The following is a 19898-nucleotide window of genomic DNA, read 5'->3' on the forward strand; positions in this document are numbered from 1 at the left end:
TGATATGTAGATCAATGATCCATAAAGTTTCCACAGTCCAAAGGCTGGTCACTATTAGGAAGCGACACACATGTGGTCTTACAGTAAGCCTTTATACACAGGAGTACCCCGCGTAATTGTTTTGGTGCGCCGGAATAAATCTGCACACAGTTTGCACTCAAATGAACTTTCACCTCCTATCATTCCCCCTTTCTGTACAGCATGTCTAAGAAGCCCTTTAGCCCCACAGAAATCTTGGCCTCCCATTCACTCCACATACCAGTTATTCCAGCCCTCCAATATGATTCCCCTTTTAAAAGAGCCATATTTGGTTCCACGCTAAGCCACAGGTTGCAGATCCCTGAGCTATATGCTTTTTCCTGCTCTTCAAAGCATATTGTGATTAAAGTGGCATATGAGAGACATACTGCATGTTGAACACACATATGAACACATGAAGCTGCCTTACACCGAATCAGACCATCAAGGTCCCTCAAACTCAGTATTGTCTACTCAGACCGGCAGCGGCTCTCCAGGGTCTCAGCCTAAGGTCTTTCACATCACCTACTTGCCTAGTCCCTTTAAATGGAGATGCCAGGGATTGAACCTGGGACCTTCTGCATGCAAAGCAGATGCTCTACCACTGAGCCATGGCTCCTCCCCTTGTGTATATAATTTTGCTGTGGTAGCAACAGCAGACGTATGAAAAGGTAAATAATATAAAATGAAAGACTCTTATTAAATGTTTCTGTCCGAAAAGGGGACACAAGAGTACTATAATGTCTGCTAGTGATGCTTTTATATTAGTGAACCCCAGCATAACAGTCCTCTTGAGATCAATGGTACTACTCCAGCACAAAAAACAAAAGGGGAAAGGAAAGACCCAACCTAAAATCAAAGCTGTATACCCAAAGGTTGGGTGGAAAAAGACTCAATTGTGTATTGAAATATATTTATCTTAAAGCGCTGGTATCTATATTAAATGATTTAAAAATTATATTAAAAGAAAGAACAAACGGCAACTAATACAGGTCGATAAACGAAAACCACAATCCGAACGTGTTTCAGCCCCCTGGCCTTCATCAGTGGTCTAATAACATCCATAGCCTTCCATACAAGGTGTGCATACCTGTATCACCATTATCTGATTGATACTGGTATGCACACCTTGTATGGAAGGCTAACAAAGCCCAGAAAAGAACAAGCAGAAAGTATTCCACGGCACTGGGCTCTTTAATTTTATAAATTTTATATTGGGCACAGAGTCAAATTGGAATGCATCCCTATGTACATACCTGGGTTGTTATAATTCTGCTTTAATACTGTTATACATATTGTATTATGTATTAGTGTATACCCAGATGGCAAAACAGGTAGCCAAATTTTGTGCAATTGCATACAAAGTTCGACACCTAATGTTGGGCAATTGCAATTAGATTAATCATAATTTGGTCAATTTTAGTCTTATCATAAATTATTTGGAAATTTTAATTAGGAATGTTTTTGGTTGAACTGCTACAATTTTTTACCTTTTGCATAAACGATACATGTGTTTTACTGGCTTATGCTGTATCAATAAGTCTGAATCTGAATCTGTATTGGTGTGCATTATAAGTGACGTTATTAGATCACTGATGACGGCCAGGGGGCTGAAATGCGTTTGGATTGTGGTTTTAATTTATCAACCTGTATAAATTGCCATGTGTACTTTCTTTTAATATAACTTTTTAATGTTTTTAATATAGATATCAGCGCCTTATAATAAATATATTCCTATACATAATTGACTCTTTTTCTACTGCTCCAGCACAGCCAGTCTTTCTACTGCTAGCAGCCTAAAGGTGCATGCTCAAGATTACTTACAGTGCAACCCCATGCCCTTTTGGCCAAAAATAACTTCCGCTTCATTCAATGGGGCTTAATCCCAAGTGCATAATTTTGCAGTCTTGATGTGGTTTGGTTACCTTTGGAGATGGGAGGCTCCATATCATGCTAACGATCAGGATGGCTATAAAGAACAGTGCCAGAATAAAAAATTGGCAAAGCTTTGAAATGAAGCACATTTCTGAAATTTGACAACAGCATGTCAAAGTTTCAGTGTTTGAAAATTTATTACATTTCAAAATATTCTGCCCATACCTTGATAAAGAATAAAACTGCGACGATCATTATCTGCATTACAAGTGCCATACCTTCAGCCCTCTTTTTCTAAATCCATCAACATTCAGAATCATAACTAGGAATCATATTTTAAAAAATCCAAACAGAAATTTGAATTTTTGTAAACAAATCCAAATTAGGAGAATTTGCTTAACATTTCCCACCCTTCCTCTAACTAGTAAAGAGGACTTGGATTTTAAATACTCCTTCCCAACTTTCCCAATAATTTCAGATAGGTGAAATGGAGATTCGAATATGCGTTAGTTATTTTGAATGCTGAGCCAATGGGGGTAGGTATTCTGGGTCAATCCTGTGCAGTATGAGGGGTGGTTTTGTGTACCTGGGGGTAAAGCTTGGGAGGAGGGCATGGTGCTTGACTCATCCGCTTTTCAGCCATATCCCATTAACTATGAAGAACTGTTATTTGCAAACAAACAAAAAAAGCTCCTAATACAACCCATAACAGTTGGATGGTTGAGGTTATACCAAGAGTTAGTGGGAGCTTTGGATCAAAGCAGTGAGGAATTGGAACATTAAGTTTTTAGCCATGTTCCCAGAACCAAGCTGAACAATCACCATTTTTACTTCCATTGTTCTGATGCCTGTACTGACCTTACTAGCAGGGCAAAGACAAAATGTCATTTTTAGATAAGCAAAATACAAACATCTAACGTGCCAGGAAAAGAAAATAACCCACATGGTATCCTTGCAAACCCCCAACAAAACAGCCTTTCTTATTATTTAAACAAACAAAAAAAAAAAACAGAATAAATTGGAAGGATGGCATAAAATATACAGTAGTCAACTGACCTCATACTTGGAATGCAGAGAATATTATTTGTCCAGAAAGTGAAATGTATAAAAAAGGTAAAATCCCTACAATATTATATACTGGATATATATTCCTTCGGCCAGGAAGATTATAAATGATCTCTACAGTATCCGTATGAAATTTTTAAAAAAACCATCAGCCTTACAAGATCATTCTCCTTACTGAATAACATTTTTTTAAAGGCAAGAATGCATCTCAATCAGGACTCTACGCTTAGCTGGTGCAAATTTAAGATGTCACTGAAACCCTGCTGCTCTGGGTCTTGTGTGTGTTTTACAGGCGCCCATGCAGAGGGACCTGCACCAGTTGTACTGACACAGATGGAGGTTATTCACGCAGTAGCGGGAGCTTTGTGCCCTTCAAAAAGAAATTTCCCACCCATTTCTGAACAGAAGAAGCATTCCACTCACTACTCCACTGATTTAAATGGAACTGGCACAGGAGACTCACTGCTGAGTGGGACGTGTCCATCAGTAGCAAATTAATTTGGATCTCTGTGTGTGTGTGTGTTTTAACCACATTGACATTTATGACCAACAGCAGCTCCAGCAATGGAGAAGTTATGTTGCTTAATTTAATTTCTTTTCTTAAAACCCCTGTCCTCCCCCCCCGCCCCCTTTTCCAGTTTGTTTACTGACAGCAGTCACCCACCTTTAAAAAGAATTATTGCCTGACATTTCACGGAGCTTTTTTTTTTTTAACTGCTTGCTTGGAACAATGCAGTGAAACAGAAAGAATCTCCTTTCTCCTGTCATGACCCAGTTCTGGGCTTGTGCTTTTGTGATGAGTCTTTGATCTGCAGCGGGCCTCATAGGCTAGTTTCCCGGAGGAACATGGTGCCAATGTTGTAGGAAATCTTTCTCACTCTGGCAGATGTGACGGAGGACTTTGGCTGCTTCTGACCAGTTCTGACCTCCAGGAAATAACAAATCCCAGGGATTTCCTTTGGAAAGTTGTCTGGAAGCTCTTCACGGGATCGAGGAACGAAGATAAAATTTTCTTCCTTTTTCAGGAGTCTAGGGGAAAACAAGAGGAGGGTCAGCCTTGAGTTATGCTTCTTCCGTCCCATAGGAGGTTCAAAGCACAGAGAAATGTTTCTTCACCTGCCCACAAAACTATGCCGGTTACCCAGACAACAACAATCAGTGCCTGTGATAATATGAGAAATTATACATTATGTTGTAAGAGGGTAGGAAGTATTATAAATAAGGTTGCCAACCTCCAGATACTAGCTGGAGACCTCCTGCTATTACAACTGATCTCCAGCCGATAGAGATCAGTTCACCTGGAGAAAATGGCCGCTTTGGCAACTGGACTCTATGGCATTGAAGTCCCTCCCCTCCCCAAACCCTGCCCTCCTCAGGCTCTGCCCCAAAAACCTCCCACCGGTGGCAAAGAGGGACCTGGTAACCCTAATTATAAACATCAATGCTGTATGCATATATGTTATGCTGCATCAACATATGTTAAAATTGTTTAGTGATTGCCAAGAACTATTCAGGCTAGGAAAGAGGAATCTTTGTGTGAACAGAAAGGACAGAAGAAGCAGGATGAGACAGCTAAGAGGAGCCCTGTGCAAGAAGAAATTCGTACCAGTTACTTAGTAGGTACTTCAGAGGGAATGTGTCAGCTAGGGAGATAACAAAGTGAGATGACACAGGTCTTGGAGAGCAAGTAAATTAGTGGAACTGATGACCAACTATGGATTAAGAGGTGTGTTGGAAATGAGATACAATGTGTTACGGTATGTCTTGCCACACTGATGAAATGGCAAATTGATCAAGACATAAAATGTAATGCACATATATTGCCTCCTTACGCAATCTTTGGAGATGACTCCCTTGTGTCAGTCTGTTCACGGCCACGAATAAACTTTATTTTCCTTCCACTAAGTGTGTGTGTTTTAATTGGTCTCAAAACAGCACCAGGCAAACAAACCTGAACCCAATTTGGGTATCACCTGCACTGTCAACCCATCATCCCTTTCTTCATAGAATATTTATTTTAAATAATTGATATGCCAACTGAGACCCAAGGCAGATAACAGAAATCAAACCATCTAAAGAATTAGCCAAACAACAGTCATAATATGTGAAAACAACTATTAGCAAAGCAGCCCTTAAAAATACAATAAATAGTGCCCACTCAACAGATCAATGACCAGAGTCTATACATTCCTTAGATCTTATTGAGTATTAGGGGGCCCTCAAGGTCCTCTTAAAGAGCTCAGTATTTATTTATTATTTCAATTTCTAGCCCGCCATTCCCAGCCGAAGCCTGGCTCAGGGTGGGTGACAACAGTAAAATCAACATATCTTCCAATATAAATATATCAATAAAACATTTAAAACAATAAAACATACCAAACAGCAATCCTCCAAAATTATTAAAACCATAGATAGCGCACAATATCATACAGCACTTGCTGAGGAACAGCAAGCAGGCAGGACCCCCACAGGTCAATGCAGATGCATGAATCATATATGAATCAAATAACTACATATTGCAGCCCTAATGAAACCATATCAAAACTGAGGCCCTCATCTATTCTTCCGGAAGGCCATTTCAAAGAACTAGGGCAGCCACCAAGAAAGCCTATAAAGAGACAGCAGTAGAGCACATCCTCCTGGGGTATGGGAGAACAACCAAGAGATGTTGGTGTGTTGAGTGAAGTTGCCACATGGGCTCACAGGATTTGGTTGTTCAAGTATGTAGGCCCCAGGCCATGAAGGACCTTAAAAGTGAGCACCAGCATCTTGAATAGTATCCAAAAACAAACTGGCAACCAGTTAATAGACTACACAATGGGAGTAATATGCTTCTTACAGCTAGACCCTGATAACAATTTGTCTGTCACATTCTGTACCCACAGAAGTTTCTGAATCATCTTCTAGGGTTGCCCCACGCAGAGCGCACACAACAATTGAGCCTTGAGGTTTACTGTGGAAAGGATCAGTGTGGCCAAATTGTAGGGTTGCCAGGTTGCTTGGATTGGCGAACAATTGCCTGCCAATCCATCGACCAACTCGGAATGGGGTTTGTGTGCACACAAGACCACATGCAACACAATTATGTCACTTCTGGGTTTACCCTGGAATTGCCACATTGTGGCAGGATGCTTTAGCACTCAAACTCCCAAAATACTAGCGTTTGGCGGGTTTGAGTGCTAAAGCATCTTGTTGCAATGCAGCGAGAGGGGACCTGGCAACCCTACCAAATTGGTAGTCTCCAAATATGGAAATATCTTGCATGCTAAATAGTGGCCTTCACAGCACACAGAATCCTGTTGACTTCATTCTGAGAAACCAAACTGAAACATGTGTCACACGTAGTCCAAAATCTGATCCTTCCTGCTTCCAGCAGGCCCACTTGCTGAAGAAATAATACTACCTAGTTTCAACTGGACTTTGTGCCACAAAAACTCTGGCTTGCTGGTGTATTAACACAGCCCTATTTGTTGTCAGGAAATGCATTTTAATACTCTGGATATTGTCAGACTTCCAGCTGGCTCTGCAGAAAGAAAAGACAGATAAAACATTTTGCCACTTGGAGAAATACGTCGGACGTATTCCCTTGTTTGCACTGGAGAAAATCCAGTGCAATGCTATTGAAATAAATAAGGCCAGTTATGGAACGAGGATGAGGAAAACTAATTGAAACCAATGCAGTTAAAGACTCCTGATTCATGACGGTTTTACCTCACGGGCTGTGAGCTGGTTCACAATGAAAAGCCTGATATGTCTGTGTACATAACACAGACCCCTTGAGGACTCTCTTCAAGTCATCTGGTTAGCAAAGCAACCAAAAGATCAGGACATTATTTATGGTTGTTCTGGTCTAGTGTAGGCTTATTAAAGTAGCTGCCTGGAATTATTTTTAGGAACATACAACATGTTAAAGTACTTCTTTCCTATAATACTTCTCTAGAGATAGAAGCTCCACCCCCACCTGCTCCAGTGAGAATAGGGTTGCCAACCACCAGGTACTAGCTGGAGATCTCCTACTATTACAACTGATCTCCAGCCGATAGAGGTCAGTTCACCTGGAGAAAATGGCCACTTTGGCAATTGAACTCTATGGCATTGAGGTCCCTTCCCTCCCTAAACCCTGCCCTCCTCAGGCAACCCTAAGTGTGATGCTGGTTGGAGAAGGTCTCACTCAGGCATTGATGAGGCTGTGTGCAAGGGAGAAAAGGCGAGGCCACACCTAGAAATACACTGCCAGCAGCCTCAGAGCCTGACAGGCCCAGTACAAGCCTCAGAAGGGAGGTGGGGCTCAGGCAGTAAACTATACCTGGTAAGAGGCCAGAGAGGAAGGCTTGCAGAAGCTGGGGCCGGTGCAGCCTCTTAAAAACCCAGGGAAGGGCAGGAGAAGGGAGGGCCCAACCAGGGTGGCTATTGGCTCAGACTCCCTTGACTTACCATAGGCATGCCCCTAAAGAGTGGGCACTGGGGGAGTCGAGGGTCAGCCTTTGATCCCCAGAAAATCCTTTGTTAGGCCAGCCCAGGGAAGTTCAAGGAAGAAGGTCCAGTCTACTCCCAAGATGCCAAAGGAGTAGTACCTGGTAGGCATGAGAGGGAGTAGGCTGGAAATGAACCTCCCTCTTTACCCTAAACTGAAATTCTTCTTGGGAGTAGCCTGGCACAAAGGGAACTCTGGAGGGTGATACAGCCCCAGACTTCACCCTAGTGCTGGTGGGAACTAGGATTGCCAACTTCAAGTTGGGAAATTCCTGGAGATTTGGAGGATGAGCCTAGGGAGGATGGGGTTTTGGGAAGGGAGGGACCTCAGTGGGGTACAAAGCCACAGAATCCACTCTCCAAAGCAGCCATTTTTCTCCATGGGAAATGATCTCCGTAGTCTGGAGATCAGTTATAATTCTGGAAGAACTCCAAGCCCCACCTGGAGGTCGGCAGCCCTAAGATAATATTATATTTTCCATTTCTTCTTTTCTGGCTGAGCTTTTCATTTTTTATTCCTTAAAGAGGATGTGTGATCCTGAATTAGACACCTAAGGCTGAGCCAGATGGTGATTCTCCCAATTCTTGAATTATAATTAATTTGCATACAAATGGTAACAGATTATAAGATAGTATCTTGTAACCACTGCAGAATGGGATTTTAAAATTAATGTTAGAATTATATATTTGTGATGGAAACAATTGTCTCCTAGTTAAACTAGCAGTGTAACAGATATGATTCATGTAGATTCACTCAGGGCACTTTCACGCATGCCAAATAATGCACTTTTGATCCACTTTCAATACAGTGTGCAGCTGGATTTTACTGTGTGAAATGGCGAAACCCACTTGCAAACGATCATTAAAGTGCATCGAAAGTGGAATGAAAGTGCATTATTCAGCATGTGTGAAAGTGCCCAAAGAGAGAGAGAGAGATTAGCTACTTGACTGGACATTTTGCCCTTTTTAAAAAAATAAGAAAATAAAATGTAAATACAGAGATAACAATCTCTGTAGTGTTATATTTTGTGGTTGTTCTTTTTTGTTTGGCCATGATTGAGATAGTCCTCTCCCTCCACAACAGCTACTGTCTTCAGCACTATGTATTACCGAAGAGTTCCAAATGTACGTTTCTCCCCGCTTGATGTTCCCCATCTATCTAGTAATGTAATTCCCCTAATGCAGAAACAGTCTCTTTAGCTCCCTTCTTCCCAAAGCGCTAGTAGCAGCTGTGTGACCCAGCACAAGGCTCTTAAGAAATAATGACTGGACCTAAGACATCTTTTGTGAGCCAGCAATTACGGTTGCAGTAGAGAAAACAAACAAAAATGAAATAAATGAAGGGTGGAGAAAAGTAGGCAATAATGGAGCGCAGTAGTTATCACAGCGGTTTCAGCTCCACAGGAACAAGCTGCTCAAAACGTAATCTGGCTGCTACAGCTGGATAAACTCCTCTCATTTAGGTATTTGCAATAGTATCGAAAATATTTTGAAGAGTGACTGCCACGCGTGGTCCTTACATGAATTTCAAGGAGGCTTGAATGTATGGCGACAAGAAATGTGAGTGAAATATTCCATCAAATAAATAGATAAGGTTATCAGCTACAAGAAACCCGGAATATATAAATAAGTAATCTGTTCCTTAGTTAGTATGGTGTTGTTGTTTTTAAAGTGAACAAATTTGCATCTTAAGAAAGCACATAGCTCAGGGCGATAAAGAAGCTCAACATTCCCTTTGCAGACTACAGGGAACATACATTTACCATTTCCTTTCCAATTTGCTGTAATATAAATATGCCTTAGTAGTTAAAGCAGTTCTTGACAACTGGAAGTTGGGGGACTGAGGTCACTCCCTGGTCAATTGGTATTCTAACTCCCCTTATAACAGCTGCATTCTTTATATGTGCCTATCTGCAAAGTGAGAGGAGATGCAAGCATTTGATGAGACCTCTAATCTAATATACCTTTGTTTCCTGTCTTTACTTCTCTAAGGTCGTTTATGCATGGGTACTTTCACTCATGATCACCCCCCTCATCTCAGTTGTTCCTTGGAGTTATGCATGTGTTTTCCCTCCATTAGAGATGACCTCGCTGCCAGCCCTCACAAACCCCGGGGCTTCCCGTCCCTCTATTAACCCAATTCTTCTCTCTCCCCTGAGCTCAGCTTGCTTGAAATCCTCATACATAAGGCAAAGCGGTCGACGCAGAAGCTTGGTTTCTCTCACAGCAAGCAGACAGCCAATTACAAAGCAGCATGTCCAGGGGTGGGGATTCAAATACTTCCTGCTTCCTTGGAGTTCTTTCTGAGCATTAAATTACATTAAGGTTGCCAGCTCTAGGTTGGAAAATACCTGGAGATTTTGGGGGTGGAGTTTGAGGAGGGTGGGGTTTGGAGAGGTGAGGGACTTCAATACCATAGAGTCCAATTGCCAAAGTAGCAATTTTCTCCAGGATAACTGATTTCTATCGCCTGGAGATTAGTGGGAGATCTCCAGCCACCACCTGGAGGTTGGCGACCCTAGTATACCTGCAGAAGACCACTGTATGGTGAAGAGACAATGAATAATTACAGAACTCCATGGGTTCCCTTGATTTGCCCTCCTTCACTCTATCCCAGGCTTCAAGCCTGAACTGTCAATTCCCAGCCAATTAGCCTCAGCTGTAGTAGTGCCAGGGTTGCTAGCCATTGGTTGGCAACCAGAGGGAGAGAGAGGGGTGGAGATGGAGGAATGTCGTCATGCTGATGGCACAACATCACTTCTGGCAAATATCCAGAAGAGACACCACGTCACTGACACGATGCCAATGTTGTGCTCTAGGATTTAGACAAAACTCTATGGTGGAACTGTAGAGTTTTGTCAAAATCCTGGACATTGGTATGTGAAGCCACTTCTGAGAATTCCCTGGAAGTGATGGTGTGATGCAACTCTGCAGCCATTTTCCCCCTGCCACCCCCACCACGGGGTGGCAGGCATCTAAGTGGGAAACCTGGTCCCCAGTGAACACACTTTGAAACATCTTGCTGTAAGAAAGTCTGGTGTACTTCTACTACTTTTTAAGGCTCACGCTACTATTTTTTTAAAAAATGTTCTTTCAAGGGTTTTGGCTAGGGTTGCCAAATTCCCTGTCCCTTTAGTAGAGGCCAAATGTGATGTTATTAACCAAGGGATGTTATTTACCTCAATGCCATGAAAAGCTTCCAACTCCCATTTTCATATTTGAAGAAGAAGAAGAGTTAGTTTTTATATGCCAACTTTCTCTACCACTTAAGGGAGATTCAAACCGCCTTACAATCACCTTCCCTCCCCCTCCCCACAACAGACACCCTGTGAGGTAGGTGGGGCTGAGAGAGCTCTAACAGAGCTGTAACTTGCCCAAGGTCACCCAGCTGGCTTTGTGTGTAGGAGTGGGGAAACAAATCCAGTTCACCAGATTAGCCTCCGCCGCTCATGTGGAGGAGTAGGGAATCAAACCCGGTTCTCCAGATCAGTCCACCTCTCCAAACTACCACTCTTAACCACTACACCACGCTAGCTCTCTTTAAGACTCAAAAGGGCAGGACATTTTTCTCTAGGCCTTCTGGCAACTCTGCTGTGGGCTACTTCTTTCTCCCACTGATCTGCAACATTTTAAAAAAATGCTATAGATCTTCCTCCCATATAGGGTTGCCAACTTCCAGGTACTAGCTGGAGATCTTCCGCTATTACAACTGATCTCCAGCCGATAGAGATCAGTTCACCTGGAGAAAATGGCTGCTTTGGCAATTGGACTCTATGGCATTGAAATCCCTCCCCTCCCCAAACCCCACCCTCCCCAGGCTCTGCCCCCAAAATCTCCCGCCGGTGGCGAAGAGGGACCTGGCAACTCTACTCCCATAACACAAATAATGACCCCCTGCAAAACAGCTCTCCTTATGTGACTCAAGCGACCATGCCTGCCTATGCTAGATCATGGCTAGTTAGAATAGCATTAGGAACAAGCTGTTAAACATTCTTCTGGAAAAGCTTTTTTTATATTAGTTAAAAGCGAATTTAACATACAAAGAACAGAAACCTTCCCCTTTCTCCTTTCCAAGAAAGGACCAAAACACTGGCCTAAATCTGCATCAGATTATGAATGCCTCAGAAGTTGAAACTCAGAAGCCATGTCTGAGTGAAGTGCCCAACTCTGCTTTGAAGAAAAAGGGGGGAAATACACTTACCAGTAATTAAACTGGAGAAACAACCCTTTATGGAAGGAAGGAGGGAACCCTTTAATCTTTCTGGCTCTGTTCTATAAGTATCTTATTTTGCTGACAAGATGCAGATAAAGTATTCTTTTCGTTCAAAAGAATGACATTTCAATTTTAATGCTAGTTGGGAAAAAGAATCTTTTATTAGGCAGTAATACCATGGTGGCTGTGCAGAGGAAGGCACTGGCAAACCACCTCTGTTAGTCTCTTGCCATAAAAACCCCAAAAGAGGTCACCATAGGTCGGCTGCGACTTGATGGCACTTTACACACACACATCAAATGGCTTAATGCACAGTTTTCATTACTGGTTTAGTTCAGCAGAGGATTTCTTGCCACTGTAAAAGGTGAGGCAATATGTTATCCGTATAAAGGCCAGACTGCATCTAAAAAGTAACTAACGCAAACAGGGTGCCAAATGTAGAAACGCACACACCAGATCTAGAGGAGCTGTGCGTGATAAATGAGCAAATATCTATTTGGAGATTAGGTTTTTTTTGCACCCCACTATTCCTGTTGGGCACCTTGCAATTTCAGAGCATTTATCCCAGTTCCAAGTTGGACTGCAGTTTCCCTAAGCTTGATAGCAAAATCCATTTCTTCAACTGCAAAAATTCTGTGGAAGCTTCCACTTCTGCATAAAGCCATCCTAATCCCCCACTGTGTTCTGTACTAGTCCTGCTTCAGATGATGATATACAACCTCGGCAAACCAGAAATGTATTTATGAACTATCCTGACGCTAGTAAAATCAATTTCCTCCCTGCTTTTCCTCCTTTTTCAAGAAAATGAGCTTCTTTCTATACTGGTCATGGTAATTCCTCTGCCTTAATATTTCTTTTAAAACATTACAGATAGTCCTTTTCAACTAAATGACATTACAGTGCATACTCCAGGCCAAAAGAAAAGGGGGCTGATTATAATGGCCAGTCAATTTCTTCTGCTAACCTTTGTCTCCTAACATTCATTTCTGGTATCAATTGGTGGTAGCTGAGTTAAAATAGATATTCAATACAATGCCCAAACTTTTTTCATGAAACAACCAGAGGACTTCAGAGCAGCAGCTCAGTTTCCCCCAGATTCTCGAATCAGATTGTTGCCTACTCAGGAAGTAATTTTTGTCTATAAACTGTACCCTCAATTTGCATACTGCTAGGTGTTATCTATTTTCTATTCCTTCAATTTTCTAGGAATTGCATTAACTGTAAAATTACTGTCACTTTTCCCTCTAAAAAAGGATTAGCACCACATTTAAGTCCCTAGTAAATACAAGTTCCCCATCCCTGAATTCTAAAATATCATTCATTAAAGCTTCATGAGATTAAATTGAACCAGTATTAGGACTGAACAATCCCCATTGTAATAAAGCAGCTAACATTGCTTTGATCAGTACATTTCCTATTTTTATGAAATAGTTGCTGTCGGAATTCCCCATCTAATTTAACTTTTTAAAAGACAGAGATACCTCTAATGTTAGAATTAGCAACTGATGAATAAATAATAATAGACCAGGATGGTGCTGCTGCACTCGTCTTGTTTGTGGGCTTCCTAGAGGCACCTGGTTGGCCACTGTGTGAACAGACTGCTGGACTTGATGGGCCTTGGTCTGATCCAGCAGGCCCTTTCTTATGTTCTTATGGAAAACCTTTTCTAGTAAATTTAAGCCTGGCTGGAGAAACACACCTCTTTGATTTTTTGTTATGTTTGATTCCAAGAACTTGATTTCTTCTTCTTGAGGACTTGGAGAGCTGTTCCAGTCAACAGTAATGTTTAAGAGGGCTTTAGCCATGAGGAGAGACAGGATATATTTAAATAAATGAATGTATAAATGTAGACAGTACCAGGCTACATAGCACAGTGGCCTGACTCAGTATAAAGCCACTTTGTATGATTTAAGTAAAGGTAAAGGTCCCCTGTGCAAACACTGGGTCATTCCTGACCCATGGGGTGATGTCACATCTCAACGTTTCCTAGGCAGGCTTTGTTTACGGGGTGGTTTGCCAGTGCCTTCCCCAGTCATCTTCCCTTTACCCCCAGCAAGCTGGGTACTCATTTTACCGACCTCGGAAGGATGGAAGGCTGAGTCAACCTTGAGCCGGCTACCTGAAACCTACTTCCGTCAGGATCTAACTCAGGTCGTGAGCAGAGCTTGGACTGCAGTACTGCAGCTTACCACTCTGTGCCATGGGGGTCCTTACTTGTATGATTTAGACTGCTGTTATTATGAGATACAGCCATTTTGGGGCATAGCAACTGGGATATAAGGACTCAGAGATCTCCATTCCAACTCGTATCTCATGAAGGGGCTTTGTCTCTTGAAAGCTTATATCTACTGAAGACCAACACAGCTACCCTCTGAAACTTTCATTTTATATTATTTCTTTTTTCTTTACGCCATGGGCCACCAAGGTATATCACAAGATTCTTTTGCAAGTCTTCTCAATTTCAAAAGTAGCATGGCAGGTGGCATGGGGTGGAGGTGATGGTGACTGAACTCATTGGGCATGCAGAGCTACTCGCTTAGTGGTTTGAATGCTAACCAGAATGTCAGGATGAAGGTTAGCCATTCACAATGAACAATTTCTTACTATAGTCTATAATACTGCTTCCCTTCCCTAGAAGCTTACTAACTGCATCGGTGTCTCTCTTGATTTCTCTGTTAATAAGAGCATAGGAACATAAGAAAAGCCCTGCTGGATCAGACCAAGGTCCATCAAGTCCAGCAGTCTGTTCACACAGTGGCCAGACAGGTGCCTCTAGGAAGCCCACAAACCAGACGATGGCAGTAGCACCATTCTGCCTGTGTTCCAGAGCACTTAATATAATAGGCATGCTCCTCTGATACTGGAGAGAATAGGTATGCATATATGTAAATATTTTTAACTGATGCCTTATACCGTAAACCAAATGTTAACTTTCTGCAGTGGATATGACTAAGGGCTGGATCCAGACTAAGTTTTCCAGGAGTGCAAGGTACTTCTTTCAGTAAAATGGAACATTCCTGCCTTCCCTCTTCTGTTGCAGCCCACTGACATTCTCATAATGCTTTTCTTGGGACCAGGGGATCCTCAAGAACAGCATGAGAGCCAAGGTGGGGCTACAACAAGAGGAGAGAATTGGTAGAAATTCACCCACTCTTTCTGTTGACAGAAAAATTAGTTGGGATCCAGCACTCAGTTTCCAGGTTCAGTTCAAAGTTCTTGTTTTGACCTCTGCAGCTTAAACAGTCTCAGCATCTCCTTTCCAGCATCTTAAAATCACCTACTTAGGGTGTCCTTGCCACTGAAATATGGCAAGAGCTGGATGGCATGAGGGCCTTCCCAGCGGTGTCTGCCCCTTTACCTCTTTACTATAAACCTCTTTACTACAGAAGAACCTTCCATCCTTCAGGAATTGGGTTGCTAAGTCCCTTTTTGCCACTGGTGGGAGATTTTTGGGGCGGAGCCTGAGGAGGGCGGGGTTTGGGGAGGGGAGGGACTTCAATGCCAAAGAGTTCAATTGCCAAAGCAGCCATTTTTCTCCAGGTGAACTAATCTCTATTGGCTGGAGATCAGTTGAATTAGCAGGAGATCTTCTGCTACTATCTGGCAGTTGGCAACCCTATTCAGGAAATATGTTTAACCTTTGTTCGGTTCAGGAAGGCTTCGGGATGCTAAGCCATAGTTGTTTTTAGAGGCTGCCAATTGGACCAGTATTTTATTAGGCATTTTAATTGTTTATTGATTTTATGTAGATGTTTCCATATTTTTACAAATAATTTGTAAATTGCTCTATAAAGCCATGAAGCTAATCAATGGAGAATTAAACTTAAAGAATAAGAACAGACTCAGGGCTTACTTGAATCTACAGGTCTCTCATCATTTACAGTTAGGGCTGCCAACTCCAGCTTGGGAAATTCAGTTGAAAGGATTTGGTGATGGTGTGAGAATAGATGTGCGGCTGAACGACATCACTTCTGCCAAAAAGCCAGAAGTGACATCATAGAGTTTTGGCCAAATCCTAGCACGTTGCTACCAACATCATGATGTCATGAAATGGAAGTGATGTCACATGCTGGCATGATGCTGGTGCATGTCCTCCACTACAGTGGGAGACCTGGCTTCTCCATTTACAGTGCAATCCTAAATGGAGCTACACCTTCTAAACCTGCTGAACTAACTGCGAGAATGAAAATAGGACCCTCTCTTTAAATCTTTTTATTATATAACACTGAGGGGGAGGCCTAAGAAAGGTGTGACTTTGATTAGGATTTAGGGTTACCAACCTCCGGGAGGGGCCTGGAGTTTCCCCAAAATTACAACTGATCTCTGGACTACAGAGATCAGTTCCCCTGGAGGAAATGACAGCTTCAGAGGGTGTACTTTGTAGCATCACATGCCCACTGAGTTCCTTTCCCCCCAAACTCTGCCTTCCCAAGGCAACAACCCCAAATCTCCCGAAAGTTCCTAAGCTGGAGTTGGCAACCCTATCAGGATGTGATTGTTAGAGGCCTTTTCAGAGATCTGTACACACCAGAATTTTCCAGAGATATCATTGGACAGGATACCATAGAGTTTCTGCTGACAAGAGGATTGATGTTCGTTTAGTGCAACCCCCTTGCCTCCCTCCTCCCAACGCAGTCCCAAATGCCTATCGAAATGCTGCTCTGGTACGCGTTGAAAATGTTATCAGTTTATCTTTACACAAGGCCAATGCCTTTAACAGAAAGAAAAGTGACTATTACTGCTATGTACCAGTTTTACTATATGGTCCACCAACCTTTTCAGTAATAAAGGCATTAAAACAAATTATAGCATTGGTACATGTCTAGTTAATAGAACTCTTTCAGCATCCAAGGTCTAGTTTCAATGGCCAGATTAAAAAAATAATAAATAAAAATAGGCACTCTTTCAGTAATATGTATACTCTCCCCATCTGCTGGAATAAGTGCAGTTCTATATCTATTTGGCGTTGTACTCCATTCTTCTGGGAAATGGATAGCACATCTTCAACAGGCACAAGGAAAGGCTGCACAAACCACTTGAATGATTACTCAGTTCTATTCTGTTAAAGTTGGATGGATGTTTTGTGCCTGCTGCGATTCACGTATACAGGGCCAAAGTTGCCTCAGCAACTTTATGGGGTGGCCATTTTGCCTTGACGGAGGTAATCCAAGCACAGAGAAGCTCCATTCCTCAGAGCTATTCTGGGACTCCCTAAACTGACTGTAGGAAAACAACAAAAACTAATCAGGAACAACTAGACAAGAGCAAACAGCAGATATCGACACTAGAACATCCTGCTCTTAATAGATGGCAACAACAACAAAACCCTCATACACTGTATCTGAAGAAGTGTGCTGTGGCTCATGAAAGCTCATACCCTGCCAGAAATTTTGTTAGTCTTTAAGGTGCTACTGGACTCTTGCTCTTTTCCACTTACGCACACTATCCCAACAGCCATCCACACACACTAATCAAAATGAACAATCAGCACAATAGAGGAAGAAGAAGAGTTGGTTTTTATACCCTGGTTTTCTCTACACGTCGGGATGTGACATCACCCCATGGGTCAGGAATGACCCGGTGCTTGCACAGGGAACCTTTACCTTTACCTTTTTTCTCTACCGAAAGGAGTCTCACAGCGGCTTACAATCACCTTCCCTTCCCCTCCCCCCAACATGCACCTTGTGAGGTAGGTGAGGCTGAGAGAGCTCGGAGAGAATTGGGACTAGCCCAAGGACACCCAACAGGCCTCCTGTGGAGGAGTGGGGAATCAAACCTGGGTCTCCAGATTAGAGTCCCGCCGCTCTTAACCACACCACCACGCTCGTGTAGTGCCTACTGCCCTCCAGAAGAGGTTCCGTTCTTGCTGTGTTGGCTGTATCCTGTCCATAGGTTGGAGGCTCTGCTGGGATTTTTGCCGTTCCTGCTGTGCCTCCAGATCATACTAGGTGGTGAACTAGCACTCAGAACCCCCAATTCATCTATCAGCATACATGGCAGGGCTGAAGTCACCCTCCCTTCTTGAAGCCCCCTTTATCATACAACATTGGAGGAGAGGGCTAAGAGGGTAAATTAGGCAACCTTCAGTTTGTGTTCCAAGCAGATGGGGGCTACCCATTCTTCTCCCATGGGAAAAATATACATTTCCCATCCTGTTGGCAGGCCTGGGCATCGCTTTGTCTGGATTTTCTCCTGTTTCTAATGGGCCAGGTTGAACTCTGTCAAGTCCTCGGGACATTTGCATCTATTACAAATAGACCAGAATGCGGTTTTTTGTTTTTTTTTTGTTACAGGCAAAAGCGGTTATGCTGATTGTTGTTTTGCTGCTAATTTGAGATAAAAAGTTAGACCTCCCAATGTGCAAGAGAAAACAAGCTAAGGCAGCAAACTAAGTTATTTATATGATAATTAACCACCTATTATGTTTGCTTGTGTATTTTAAATAGTTTTTTTCAATGGTTTTATCACTCATTAGATCGCTGATGCAATGGAACAATTCACACACTACTGCCCCTGAATAATATATAAACGTTGAATATAAAAAGCAATACAATAGAACAATTACTGGTAGGCTGGCTGGCTATACAATACAGATATCAGTTAGCTACTAATTGCCAGTTTTTTTGGGGGGGGGCTGGATTTTACTTCTCTGTAAAGCATCATTGACTCTTGAATTGATGTCACTTTCCTCTGGACCATCTGCTATTTGGTATTGCCTGAGAGCTGATATTGTTAAGACAAATGGGTGAGCTGCCATATCATTCAACAGTTCCGGTGTCGCTATGTGACTCTGTGAAAGATGACACGTCATTGTCTCTAGAGTTGTACTTCTTGGCGCTGCCTTCTTACAAGCTGCCATTGGCCCTGTTGAGAAGGAGCCAACCATTGCACATTTACAGTTACTCAAGTTAAATACACAGGGCTGAGATTTATAGACCACCCTTCCCTGTTTACGTTGCTGTCACAACCCCCGAGCGTGGTGTAGTGGTTAAGAGCGGTGGTTTGGAGTAGTGGACTCTAATCTGGAGGACCGGCTTTGATTCCCCACTCCTCCACAGGAGCAGCAAACGCTAATCTGGTGAACCAGGTTGGTTTCCCCACTCCTACACCTGAAGCCAGCTGGGTGACCTTGGGCTAGTCACAGCTCTCTTAGAGCTCTCTGCCAGCCCCACCTACCTCACAAGGTGTCTGTTGCGGGGAGGGGAAGGGATGGTGATTGTAAACCAGTTTGATTCTTTCATAAGTAGCAAGAGAAAGTCGGCATATAAAAACAAACTCTTCTTCTTCTTCTTTATTGGCTCATGATGGGTAGCCGTGTTAGTCTGCCACTAGCAGTAGAAAAGAGTAGGAGTCCAGTAGCACCTTAAAGATTAACAAAATTTCTGGCAGGGTATGAGCTTTGTGGTTTTACCACAGAGTTTCTGGTGATTCCTAGAGCTACCTGGCATCACTTCCATGTTCTCCTGGAAGTGATGTCATAGAACAGATGACAATGCGGGGGGCCCATTTCCCCAACCCTCAGCTCCTGCCAGTTGCCAGGCACATCCTGGCAACCCTATCCAAGCTGTTCTGGGCAGCATACATGACTTTTTTCCTCCTCTATTTTCACAACAACCACGTAAGTTAGGTTGGGCTGACAGAAAATGCCTGATGGACTGGTGATTTTAACCTGGGACTGTGTAGCCCTAGTACAGTGTGGAAACCACTAAATAACATGGGAGAGATACCCAGTCAAAGTTCAGGAACTATATTATCTTTAAGTTCCATATAACCCTTGAGAGAAATCCCATTGGGGAGATATGGAACTGGCCAAAATGATAACTGAGCACTGGCCAGTATAAAACGTGAGCAAGAGAGCCAGGTGTTTTCAGATTAAACAGCCTTTTTTATTCAGAATAAATTCTAAGATAACCAATACAAATCTCACTGTCTTATATTTTGACTTTCATTCTAGACAAATGTAAATTGGAGCGGGCCTGCCCGAAGTTGTGCTGTTGCTAGGCAACAGCAAATGTTATATTTATATTTTAAAACTACTTCCAGCACAGGAAAACTAAGGACACAGAAGGCTAACAAAGGTCTTTAAAAAATGTGATTATTACGTGAAAGCTGACGAGTGTTTACAAGACGCGTTATAAGATAACTTCTCATCTGAATCTAGCTGTATGATTTTATAATATGAACAGAGGTAACAGTTCGCAACAAACCTACAAGCATTCACAGCATTCATCAGACTGATTCGTAGGCAAGCTGG

General features: G+C 42.6%; 1 protein-coding gene across 1 annotated transcript in view; it reads right to left on the reverse strand.

Annotated features, from left to right (window-relative positions):
* Positions 1-3602: 3602 nt before the first annotated feature.
* GUCY1A2 (guanylate cyclase 1 soluble subunit alpha 2) overlaps positions 3603-19898 on the reverse strand; it is a 182272-nt gene continuing 165976 nt past the window's right edge. Inside the window, exon 8 of the mRNA XM_056858331.1 lies at positions 3603-3987. Coding sequence (XP_056714309.1) covers positions 3780-3987 — 208 coding nt within the window. The 3' untranslated portion in view covers positions 3603-3779. The remainder of the gene's footprint in view (positions 3988-19898) is intronic.

The sequence above is a fragment of the Euleptes europaea genome, chromosome 12 (assembly GCF_029931775.1).
Source record: "Euleptes europaea isolate rEulEur1 chromosome 12, rEulEur1.hap1, whole genome shotgun sequence".
NCBI classification, from domain to species: domain Eukaryota; kingdom Metazoa; phylum Chordata; class Lepidosauria; order Squamata; family Sphaerodactylidae; genus Euleptes; species Euleptes europaea.